We start from the raw sequence: 12375 nt of genomic DNA on the forward strand, positions 1-12375 counted from the left end.
GAAATTGGGTTATGACACTAACAGCAACCGATTTTTGCAATCGATTTTTCCCCCAAAAAATTTCTACACAATTTTTTTTATTTGCAACCGATTTGCAAATTGGTTGCTAACAGCAATCAATTTTTGCAATCAATTAAAATCGGTTGCTAATAGCAATCGATTTTGCAACTGATTTTTTTCCTCTAAAAATTACCTCCCAATTTTTTGTTTTTGTTTTTATTTTTTTTATTTGCAACCGATTTACGAATTGGTTGCTAACAATAACTGATTTTTGAAATTGATTTAATTATTTCTTAAATTTCTAAGTAATTAAGGAAAACTATTTCTCAGTAAAGCAAAAACAAAAATAATGTCCAAAAATTGAAAATTTTTTAAAAAATATATCAATTTAGTTTTTACATAGCAAAATTTCTATTTTTATCTAAGAATATATTTTTCAAAATACATGAACCAACTAATTAGTTTTAATAAAATTGACAGACTAAACAGAAGTATCTTTCAAAATATAAGAATCAATTAATTAGTTTCCTTACAAAAATTGAAAATTTTAAAAAATATATCAATTTAGTTTTTACATAGCAAAATTTCTATATTTATCTAAGAATATATTTTTTAAAATACATGATCTAACTAATTAGTTTTACTAAAATAGAGAGAATAATAGAAGTGTTTTTCAAAATATAAGAATTAATTAATTAGTTTCATTTAAATAGAAGCCCTATTTGGCATTGAGTTTCAGAGCCTAAAGTGTTTTTTCTGAATAAAAGCACTATTTTAGATGCTGTTAAAAAAAATAGTTTAGGAAAAAGTTGTTTTGTTATTTTAGTGTTCTTATGACTAAAACTGATCAAATTTAACTATTAATTATTTTTTAACACTCTCTAACTAGTATATTTAAAAAAGTGATTTTTCAACAGCAATTTTAACAGTAATGCCAAACAGGCCCAGAGAGATTTAATAGTAATATGAATAGTATGAGTAACGAAAAATTTAATGGAGTGATTAAATAGTTTAACGAAAGCAAAATAAAAGGACTAAATAATATATTTTTCAAAATATAAGATCAAGTAATTGATTTCATTAAAATATAATAAAAGGACTAAATAGCAATTTCATTAAAAAAAAAAAGAAAGTCCACTTTCTTTTATATATATATATATATATATATATATATATATATATATATATATATATATATATATATATATATATCCTTTTGCCTTTAGCTGTCTGCATTGACTACCATGGCATACCATCAAGAACTAGAACCAGAAGTTGGTGCATTCCGCCTAAATTCGGAGTCAAATCAAATGGAATCGCTGCCTAGTCTCGACGGAGTAGAGGAGATTCTCAGTTACAAGTTCAAGAACTGGAGATTATTGGAGGAGGCTTTTACGGATTCATCATTTCCAGATAAGCGCATTTCTTATGAGTGGTTAGAACACGTCGGACATTTTGTGCTTAACCTTCTCTTCACCAAGAAACACTACTTCAAGTATCTAGATTTGCCACCCAGTGCGTTGACCCGGCTCCATGCTACCAACGTTGATACTGAAAAGCTCGCATGTGTGGCCATCAAACACGAGTTGCATCGCTAAGTCGCCGAAAATTGTTTGAATTTTTCTTTTTTTTCTTCGATACTATTGTGATTTGTTAAGTTTGAATGTCTACGCAAGCAAAAAATAAAAATAAAAATCACGTTTTACCCAAATAATAGCCTGATTGCACAATCAGCTGAGAAGAACACAGCAGACAATTAAGATTGTCTATGAATAACTATACAGTTAATACTCATATTGATTTTTGTTTTTATTAGTTGTTTGTTTAATAGTATAACAAATATTTGAGAAAAAATTTTAATTAAATGAGTAATAAAATATTATTTATATTAATTAAATGAGTAATAAAATATTATTTATATTAATTAAATGAGTAATAAAATATTATTTATATTTAGAAATATATTTATTAAATATATTTTGATAATATTTTTTTTATTATCAAACAGTAATTGAAAATTGAAGACCAAAATCTGTATGAATATCAAATGATCATGACAGCTAGCCTGTTAGGTTTGTCATAAGATCATGGTGTCATTGGTGATCACCCACTGCGTCCTTAGTTTTACAATTGTATAAGAATTCATAAGTTTATATAAATCCTGAGTTTTTTTCTATTATTTTTAAAATATTTTTGTATAAAAAATAATCATACAACATTTTATTTTCATTAATATATAATAAAAAATTTCAATTGATAGAATATTAACAGTTACTCCAATAAGGCCTAATTGAACCAACAATCTCCTGATTGGGGATAGAATCTCATTAGATACAGATGTAGATCCTTATGAGCCTTTAAGTCTTAGTTGAATACTTGAATTAGGGGCTGCTCTGGAATGTTAGCCCACCCTAAGTATTACTTTGGATTTTTCTTTGTGGTCCCATATAAGCTGGTCCAACATCATCGACCAAAGCTTAGTTGAATTTGAATATAATATGGATAAGAAAGATTCAGGCAAAATAGAAAAATAAAATAATATGGATTTTTTTTTTTTTTTGGTTGGGGGAGGAGGGGGGGTGGTGGGGTTTAGAACTTATAATAACTTCTTGAAGTTGGATTATATGTCTATCCAAATCGATATCATCCATGTAATTCTTTTTCCCCACCTCTTTGGTCAAATCATATGATGGCTTGATTATTGTAAAGGATACCTTTTTTCACTTGTTTTTACATGTAAAAATAAAAAAAAAATTCAAGAATTGTCACAAGCAATCTTGGATTATCCACTGCACTCTAATGGACCAGTGGATGTGCCAAAGGTCCTTGCAGACATTGTTGAATCACTCATTGGGGCTGTTTTCATTTATTGCAATTCTTCAATTGATACGGTGTGGAAGGTATTGTCCTTGTATAATTACATTGCTCAACTTTTCATCTTTGGAATAAAACTGTTGAAAAACAATAATAAAGATATTCACAACTGTGCGAATATGAACTGTGAAATAATAAAAATGCAATAATACTTATCTTGGCTTTAGGTGTTCAAGGATTTGTTCGAACCCATAATTAGTTGAGAAACGCTCAAGATACATCCAGTAATGGAGTTGTATGAAGTATGTCCCAAGAAACATTTGAAAGTGAAATTCGTGAATTTGTAGAGAGAAAGCATGGCTTTTGATGTGTTCATAGATGATCAGTTTGTGGGAAGAGGGTCCTGTGGCCTCAAGAAAGAAATTGCTTATAATAGAGCAACCAAGGATGCATTAGACAACATTGGAAGAATACCGAGCGAGAAAGATAGTGCAGATGAATCATGATCTTGATTTCATTTTGTCAATTTATATGTTTGTAGACTTTGTTTGTTTCCTTTTGATGTTCTTAAACAGTAAATCTCATTTTGATGTTATCAAATTCAAAAAATCATGCTATGTTGTATGGGTGCTTGTAAATGAAACTGTGTGTACATTTTCTAATTACTAAAACTTTTTCTGAGTGTCTATTGATCAATTTTTTGTTCCTCATGTTCTCTCCCAAGACTTTCTCTCTATATTTTTCTCTCAACATTGTTTACTTGATGTAAATGAGCTGAATTACTTGAGCTCAAGGCTCCATTGAGCTTATTTTCTTAACAAGTTGAGCTTGAGTCTAATTTTTAAATTTGTTTAATAAATGAATCAAGTTCAATCTCAGTCTCATTTATATTAAGTTTGTTAAAACTCGCAAATCAACTTATTAAATAGATTTATTTGTGAGCTCATATAATACATTCATGATAAATCATTTACAAACTTAGTGAATTATCTCATTATATTAAAATGTAGCTCATTTATATTGATTAAAATGAAGTGACAAGATATATAGTTACAAAATTAAAAATATAATTAATTTTAAGATATAGTTAAAATTTTAATTTATATTATTAAAATTAATTAATATTTATAAAAATATTTTTGTCTGTTCATAAAAAGTGAACTTCCACTTGCTATTTGCCTGCATCAAACCGTAGTCCCACTTTCACTTGACCGTAAAAAGCACAATCCTTTTTCCGGGAAAATCTCAACCCCAAATTACTCAGCTCACACAACATTTAAAAAAAGATAAATTATTATTTAATTTTTGTATTTTAAGAAATTAATTATTGAGTCTTTACATTTTAAAATATATACTATTTAATTTTTATATTTTATTTTCGTTAAATTATTTAGTTTTTTTGTCAACTTTTTATTAGTCAATAATGGTCCAACTACTATTTAGTCTCTTTATTTTAGTGAAACTGATTAGTTAATCCTTATATTTAAAAAAAATATTAGTTAGTCCATATAATTTGACTTCATTAATTAATTAGTCCTATAATTATTTTTTATATCCAAACTATCCTAATTCTCTTTCTCTTATTTCCCTTATACTCCTTTATTTCTCACTTTCCGTGTTTCTTCTCCTTTACACAAAAAATGATACAAACTATTTGCACAAAAAAGTTAATTAGTTTTCTTAAATTTCTAAGTAATAAAGGAAATTATTCCCCATATTTCTAAGTAATCAAGAAAATTTTTTTTTCCCAATAAAGAAAAAACAAAAATAATGTCCAAAAATTGAAAATTTAAGAAAAAATATCAATTTAGTTTTCATATAGCAAAATTTCTATTTTTATCTAAGAATATATTTTTTTAAAATATATAAACCAACTAATTAGTTTTACTAAAATAAAAGGACTAAATATAAGTATTTTTCAAAATATATGAATCAATTAATTAGTTATACTCTTATTTCCCTTATACTCCTTTATTTCTCTCTCTTTCCGTGTTTCTTCTCCTTTACACAAAAAATGGTACAAACTATCTGCACAAAAAAGTTAATTAGTTTCCTTAAATTTCTAAGTAATAAAGGAAATTATTTCCTAAATTTCTAAGTAATCAAGAAAAAAAAATTTTCCCAATAAAGAAAAAACAACAATAATGTCCAAAAATTGAAAATTTAAGAAAAAATATCAATTTAGTTTTCATATGCCAAAATTTCTATTTTTATCTAAGAATATATTTTTCAAAATATATGAACCAACTAATTAGTTTTACTAAAATAGAAGGACTAAATATAAGTGTTTTTCAAAATATATAAATCAATTAATTAGTTTCCTTAAAATAAAGAGATTTAATAGTAATGTGAATAGTATGAATAACAGAAAATTTGATGGAGGGATTAAATAGTTTAATGGAAGCAAAATAAAGGGACTAAATAGCATATTTTTTGAAATACAAGATTAAGTAATTGATTTCATTAAAATACAATACAAGGACTAAATAGCAATTTCATTAAAAAAAAAGCAAAAAAGTCCACTTTCTTTATATATATATATATATATCCTTTTGCATTGACTGCTATGGCATACCATCAAGAACCAGAACCAGAACCAAAAGTCAGTGCACTCCACCTAAACTTGGAGCCGAATCAGGTGGAATCGCTGCCTAGTTTCGATGGAGTAGAGGAGATTCTTGGTTACAAGTTCAAGAATCGGAGATTATTGGAGGAGGCTTCTACGGATTCATCTTTTCCAGATAAGCGTGTTTTTTATGAGCGGTTAGAACATGTCGGAGATTCTGTGCTTAACCTTCTCTTCACCAAGGAACACTACTTCAAGTATTCGGATTTGCCACCTGGTGCCTTGACCCGTCTATGTGCTGCCAATGTTAATACTGAAAAGCTCGCACGTGTGACCATCAAACACGGGTTGCATCGCTTTTTGCTTCACAAGAAAACCCTTCTTGAGGAACAAATAAGTCAACGAAAATTGTTTGAATTTTTCTTCTATTTTTTTCTTGATACTGTTGTGATTTGTTAGGTTTGGACGTCTAAACAAGAAAAAAATAAAAATAAAAATCACCTTTTACTCAAACAAAGCCTGATTGCACAATCTACCAGAAGAAAAACAGAAATCATTAAGATTGTCTATGAATAACTATAAAGTGAATATCCATATTAATTTTTGTTTTTATTAGTTGTTTGTTTAAACGAGAAATAAAATACGATTTATGTTTTTTAATATATTTATTAAATATATTTTGATAATATTTTTTTTTATTATCAAACAATAATTGAAAATTGAAGACCCAAATCTGTATGAATATCGAATGACCATGACAGCTAGCCTGTTAGGTTTGTCATAAGATCGATGGTGTCATTGGTGATCACTCAATCCGTCCTTAGACATATAATTGTAATGATCGGGCTCCAACCACTAGAGGAATTGTCCGCTTTGGCCATAAGCCTCACGGTTTTGTCCCATAGGTGGAATGGAAGAACTCCAGGGTTAAGCGTGCTCGCTTGAGAGAAATCCTAAGATGGGTGACCTCCTGGGAAGTTCTCCATTCCACTTATGGGACAATTGTAATGATCGGGCTTCAACCACTAGAGGAATTGTCCGCTTTGGCCATAAGCCTCACGGTTTTGTCCCGTAGGTGAAATAATTGTAATGATCGGGCTCCAACCACTAGAGGAATTGTCCACTTTGGCCATAAGCCTCACGGTTTTATCCCGTAGGTAGAATGGAGAACTTCCCAGGAGGTCACCCATCCTAAGATTTCTCTCAAGCGAGCACGCTTAACCCTGGAGTTCTTCCAACTCTCCAGGCCATTCCACCAAAAGGCGCCTCTAGTGATTATTTCCCCCATTTCATATATCATTACTTTTTGAACCCAAGACCATCTCCGTGCTTTGCCGATGTGGGATTTGCCTAAGGGACCTTTCTCCCCCCCTTTTAGGACTCAGCGTCCTCGCTGAGATTTGCCCCATCATCGCCCAAGAGGACACGCGAGCAGCTCTGATACCAATTGTAACGATCGGGCTCTAACCACTAGAGGAATTGTCTACTTTGGCCATAAGCCTCACGGTTTTGTCCCGTAGGTGGAATGGAGAACTTCCTAGGAGGTCACCCATCCTAGGATTTCTCTCAAGCGAGCACGCTTAACCCTAAAGTTCTTCCAACTCTCCAGGCCATTCCACCAAAAGGCGCCTCCTGTGATTATTTCCCCCATTTTATATATCATTACTTTTTGAACCCAAGACCATCTCCATGCTTTGCCGATGTGGGATTTGCCTAAGGGACCTTTCTCCCCCCCTTTCAGGACTCAGCGTCGTCGCTGAGGTTTGCCCCACCATCGCTCAAGAGGACACGCGAGCGGCTCTGATACCAATAAATATGAGTATTTCTCATTGAATTGGGTGTGATATGAGATGAATGTGAATTTTGAGATACTGAATTGATTTGAGAAATTGTTGAAAAATGTTGGTGGTTGACTGAGATTGAGATTATAATTATATTGGAAGTGTTTTTAAACAGGTTTAGAAGAACTGTTTTTCAATTTATAGTTGGCACTCTGCCGGATTTTCTATAAAATTTGCAGAAAAATTTAGATTTATCAAAAATTATAAATAAATGAATAAAAAGGGATTAATTGAAATTGAAACATGAATTGGTGTTCCGACACACTGAGTGGCATAACTTGCTCGGCTACACTGTAGACGGGTAAGGGGTGTCACATTTAGATTTTCCCCCATTTCATATATCACTAATTTTTGAACCCAAGACCATCTCCGTGCTTTGCCGATGTGGGATTTGCCTAAGGGACCTTTCTCCCCCCCTTTCAGGACTCAGCGTCCTCGCTGAGGTTTGCCCCACCATCGCCCAAGAGGACACGCGAGCGGCTCTGATACCAATATGTTCCCCCATTTTATATATCATTACTTTTTAAATCCAAGACCATCTCCGTGCTTTGCCGATGTGGGATTTGCCTAAGGGACCTTTCTCCCCCCCTTTCAGGACTCAGCATCCTCGCTGAGGTTTGCCCCACCATCGCCCAAGAGGACACGCGAGCGGCTCTGATACCAATAAATATGAGTATTTCTCATTGAATTGGGTGTGATATGAGATGAAAGTGAATTTTGAGATACTGAATTGATTTGAGAAATTGTTGAAAAATGTTGGTGGTTGACTAAGATTGAGATTATAATTATATTGGAAGTGTTTTTAAACAGGTTCAGAAGAACTGTTTTCCAATTTATAGCCGGCACTCTGCCGGATTTTCTATAAAATTTGCGAAAAAATTTAGATTTATCAAAAATTATAAATAAATGAATAAAAAGGGATTAATTGAAATTGAAACATGAATTGGTGTTCCGACACACTGAGTGGCATAACTTGCTCGGCTACACTATAGACGGGTAAGGGGTGTCACATATAATTGTATAAGATTTTATGAGTTTATATAAATATTGAGTTTTTTGTACAATTTTGTAAATATTTTGTATAAAAAATAATTATGCAACATTCTATTCTCATCAATATATAATAAAAATACATGAAGATACCATAATTTTTAGGATTTTTTCTTTCAAAAAAAAAGACCACCCTGATTCGGGGGATAAAATCTCTTTGGATAGAGATGTGGATCCCAATGAGCCTTTCAGTCTTAGTTATGCATATGCATTGGACACACCTAATAATTTCTCATGAATTAGGAGTCTCCCCAGCAATGTTAGACAACCCTAAGTATTACTTTGGACTTTTCAACATGGTCCCATATAAGATAGTCCAAAATCACCGACCAAAGCCTAGTTGAATTTGAATATAATATGGATAGAAAGATTCAGGCAAAATTCGATAATTAAAATAATATCGATATCATCCATGTAATTCTTTTTCCCCACCTCTTTAGTCAAGTCATATGATGGCTTGGTTATTGTTAAAGGATACCTGTTTTCACTTGTGTTTATGTGTAAAAAATAAAAAACAGATTCGAGAATTCTCACAAGCAATCTTGGATTATCACTGCACTCCAATGGACTAGTGGATGTGCCAAAGGTCCTTGCAGACATTCTTGAATCACTCCTTGGGGCTGTTTTCATGGATTGCAATTCTTCAATTGATACAGTTTGGAAGGTATTGTCCTTCTATAATTACATTGCCCAACTTTTCATATTTGGAATAAAACTGTTGAAAAACAATAATAAAGATCTTCATCAACTGTATGAATATGAACAGTGAAATAATAAAAATGCAATAATATTTTTCTTGGCATTAGGTGTTCAATGATTTGTTGGAACCCATAATTAGTCTAAAAACGCTCAAGGTACATCTAGTAACGGAGATGTATGAAGTATGTCAAAAGAAACATTTGAAAGTGAAATTCGTGGATTTGTGGAGAGAAAGCATGGCTTTCGATGTGTTCATAGATGATCAGCTTGTGGGAAGAGGAACCCATGGCCTCAAGAAAGAAATGCTCATAATAGAGCAGCCAAGGATGCATTAGACAATATTGGAAGAATATTGGGCAAGAAAGACAGTACAGATGAATCATGATCTTGATTTCATTCAGTTAATTTACATGTTTGCAGGCTTTGTTTGTTTTTTTGTGATGTTCTTAAACAATAAATCTCATTTTGATGTGATCAATTTTGTAGACACTATATTTTATTCTGGCTAAAAAAATCATTTTTAGACACCATATTTTGTTTGGCCATATAAAAACTTAAAAAAAAAATAATAACAATAATAAATAAAATTTAATTGATTGGGTTGTTTTTTTCACTATTACTTTAACTCTAATCCAATTTTCAATTTTATTTTGATTCCACTTTTAAAATAATTGGAAAGATTCAGGCAAAATCCGTTAATTAAAATAATATCGATATCATCCATGTAATCATTTTCCCCACCTCTTTGGTCAAGTCATATGATAGATTGGTTATTGTTAAAAGATACCTGTTTTCACTTCTGTTTATGTGTAAAAAATAAAAAACAAATTCAAGAATTCTCACAAGCAAACTTGGATTATCCACTGCACTCCAATGCACTAGCGGATGTGCCAAAGGTCCTTGTAGACATTGTTGAATCACTCATTGGTGATGTTTTCATTTATTGCAACTCTTCAATTGATATAGTTTGGAAGGTATTGTCCTTCTACAATTGCATTGCTCAACTTTTCATGTTTGGAATAAAACTGTTGAAAAACAATAATATAGATCTTCATCAACTATATGAATATGAACAGTGAAATAATAAAAATGCAATAATATTTATCTTGGCATTAGGTGTTCAAGGATTTGTTGAAACCCATAATTAGTCAAGAAACGCTCAAGATATATCCAGTAATGGAGTTGTATGAAGTATGTCAAAAGAAACATTTGAAAGCGAAATTCATGGACATGTGGAGAGAAAGCATAGCTTTCGATATGTTCATAGATGATCAGCTTGTGGGAAGAGTAACCCATGACCTCAAGAAAGAAATTGCTTATAATAGAGCAACCAAGGATGCATTAGAAAACATTGGAAGAATATTGGGCAAGAAAGACAGTACAGATGAATCATGATCTTGATTTCATTCAGTCAATTTAAATGTTTGCAGGCTTTGGTTGTTTCTTGTGATATTCTTAAATAATAAATCTCATTTTGATGTGATCAATTTTATAGACACTATCTATTGTTCGGGCTAATAAAATCATTTTTAGACACTATATTTTGTTTGGCCCTATAAAAACTTAAAAAAAATAATAATAACAATAATAAATAAAATTTAATTGATTGGGTTGTTGTTTTCACTATTACTTTAACTCTAATCCAATTTTCAATTTTATTTTGATTCCACTTTTAAAATAATAGGAAAGATTCAGGCAAAATTCGGTAATTAAAATAATATCGATATCATCCATGTAATTCTTTTTCCCCACCTCTTTGGTCAAATCATATGATGGTTTGGTTATTGTTAAATGATACCAGTTTTCACTTGTGTTTATGCGTAAAAAATAAAAAACAAATTCGAGAATTCTCACAAGCAAACTTGGATTATCCACTGCACTCCAATGGACTAGTGGATGTGCCAAAGGTCTTTATAGGCATTGTTGAATTACTCATTGGGGCTGTTATCATTGATTGCAATTCTTCAATTGATACAGTTTGGAAGGTATTGTCCTTCTATAATTACATTGCTCAACTTTTCATGTTTGGAATAAAACTATTGAAAAACAATAATAAAGATCTTTATCAACTGTATAAATATGAATAGTGAAATAATAAAAAGTCAATAATATTTATCTTGGCATTAGGTGTTCAAGGATTTGTTGGAACCCATAATTAGTCAAGAAACGCTCAAGATATATCCAGTAACAGAGTTGTATGAAGTATGTCAAAAGAAACATTTGAAAGCAAAATTCGTAGATTTGTGGAGAGAAAGCATGGCTTTCGATATGTTCATAGATGATCAGCTTGTGGGAAGAGGAACCCATGGCCTCAAGAAAGAAATTGCTCATAATAGAGCAGCCAAGGATGCATTAGACAACATTGGAAGAATATTGGGCAAGAAAGGCAGTACAGATGAATCATGATCTTGACTTCATTCAGTTAATTTACATTTTTGCAGGCTTTGTTTGTTTCTTGTGATATTCTTAAATAATAATTCTCATTTTGATGTGATCAATTTTGTAGACACTATCTATTGTTCGGGCTAATAAAATCATTTTTAGACACCATATTTTGTTTAGCCCTATAAAAGCTTAAAAAAAATAATAATAACAATAATAAATAAAATTTAATTGATTGGGTTGTTGTTTTCACTATTACTTTAACTCTAATCCAATTTTCAATTTTATTTTGATTCCACTTTTAAAATAATAGGAAAGATTCAGGCAAAATCCGATAATTAAAATAATATCGATATCATCCATGTAATTCTTTTTCCCCACCTCTTTGGTCAAATCATATGATGGTTTGGTTATTGTTAAATGATACCTGTTTTCACTTGTGTTTATGTGTAAACAATAAAAAACAAATTCGAGAATTCTAACAAGCAAACTTGGATTATCCACTGCACTCCAATGGATTAGTGGATGTGCCAAATGTCCTTGCAGACATTGTTGAATCACTCATTGAGACTGTTTTCATTGATTGTAATATTTCAGTTGATACAGTTTGGAAGGTATTGTCCTTCTATAATTACATTGCTCAACTTTTTATGTTTGGAATAAAACTGTTGAAAAACAATAATAAAGATCTTTATCAACTATATAAATATGAATAGTGAAATAATAAAAAGTCAATAATATTTATCTTGGCATTAGGTGTTCAAGGATTTGTTGGAACCCATAATTAGTCAAGAAACGCTCAAGATATATCCAGTAACGGAGTTGTATGAAGTATGTCAAAAGAAACATTTGAAAGCGAAATTCGTTGATTTGTGGAGAGAAAGCATGGCTTTCAATATGTTCATAGATGATCAGCTTGTGGGAAGAGGAACCCATGGCCTCAAGAAAGAAATTGCTCATAATAGAGCAACCAAGGATGCATTAGACAACATTGGAAGAATATTGGGCAAGAAAGTTAGGTAG

General features: G+C 31.1%; 2 protein-coding genes and 3 pseudogenes across 2 annotated transcripts; all 5 read left to right on the forward strand.

Annotated features, from left to right (window-relative positions):
• Nucleotides 1-1244: 1244 nt before the first annotated feature.
• Nucleotides 1245-3320, forward strand: LOC110652138 (ribonuclease 3-like protein 3; annotated as a pseudogene).
• A 2060-nt stretch (nt 3321-5380) lies between these two features.
• Nucleotides 5381-9355, forward strand: LOC110651049 (ribonuclease 3-like protein 3; annotated as a pseudogene).
• Nucleotides 9356-9728: 373 nt separating this feature from the next.
• On the forward strand, nt 9729-10365 carry LOC110651047 (ribonuclease 3-like protein 3). The gene is made up of 2 exons (XM_058128551.1): nt 9729-9944; nt 10087-10365. Exons 1-2 carry the CDS (start codon nt 9729-9731, stop codon nt 10363-10365), a joined length of 495 nt encoding a protein of 164 aa, XP_057984534.1.
• A 377-nt stretch (nt 10366-10742) lies between these two features.
• On the forward strand, nt 10743-11376 carry LOC131169334 (ribonuclease 3-like protein 3). Its single transcript, XM_058128552.1, has 2 exons — nt 10743-10955; nt 11098-11376. Exons 1-2 carry the CDS (start codon nt 10743-10745, stop codon nt 11374-11376), a joined length of 492 nt encoding a protein of 163 aa, XP_057984535.1.
• Nucleotides 11377-11753: 377 nt separating this feature from the next.
• On the forward strand, nt 11754-12375 carry LOC131169335 (ribonuclease 3-like protein 3; annotated as a pseudogene).

This window comes from Hevea brasiliensis, chromosome 10, assembly GCF_030052815.1.
Source record: "Hevea brasiliensis isolate MT/VB/25A 57/8 chromosome 10, ASM3005281v1, whole genome shotgun sequence".
NCBI lineage: Eukaryota > Viridiplantae > Streptophyta > Magnoliopsida > Malpighiales > Euphorbiaceae > Hevea > Hevea brasiliensis.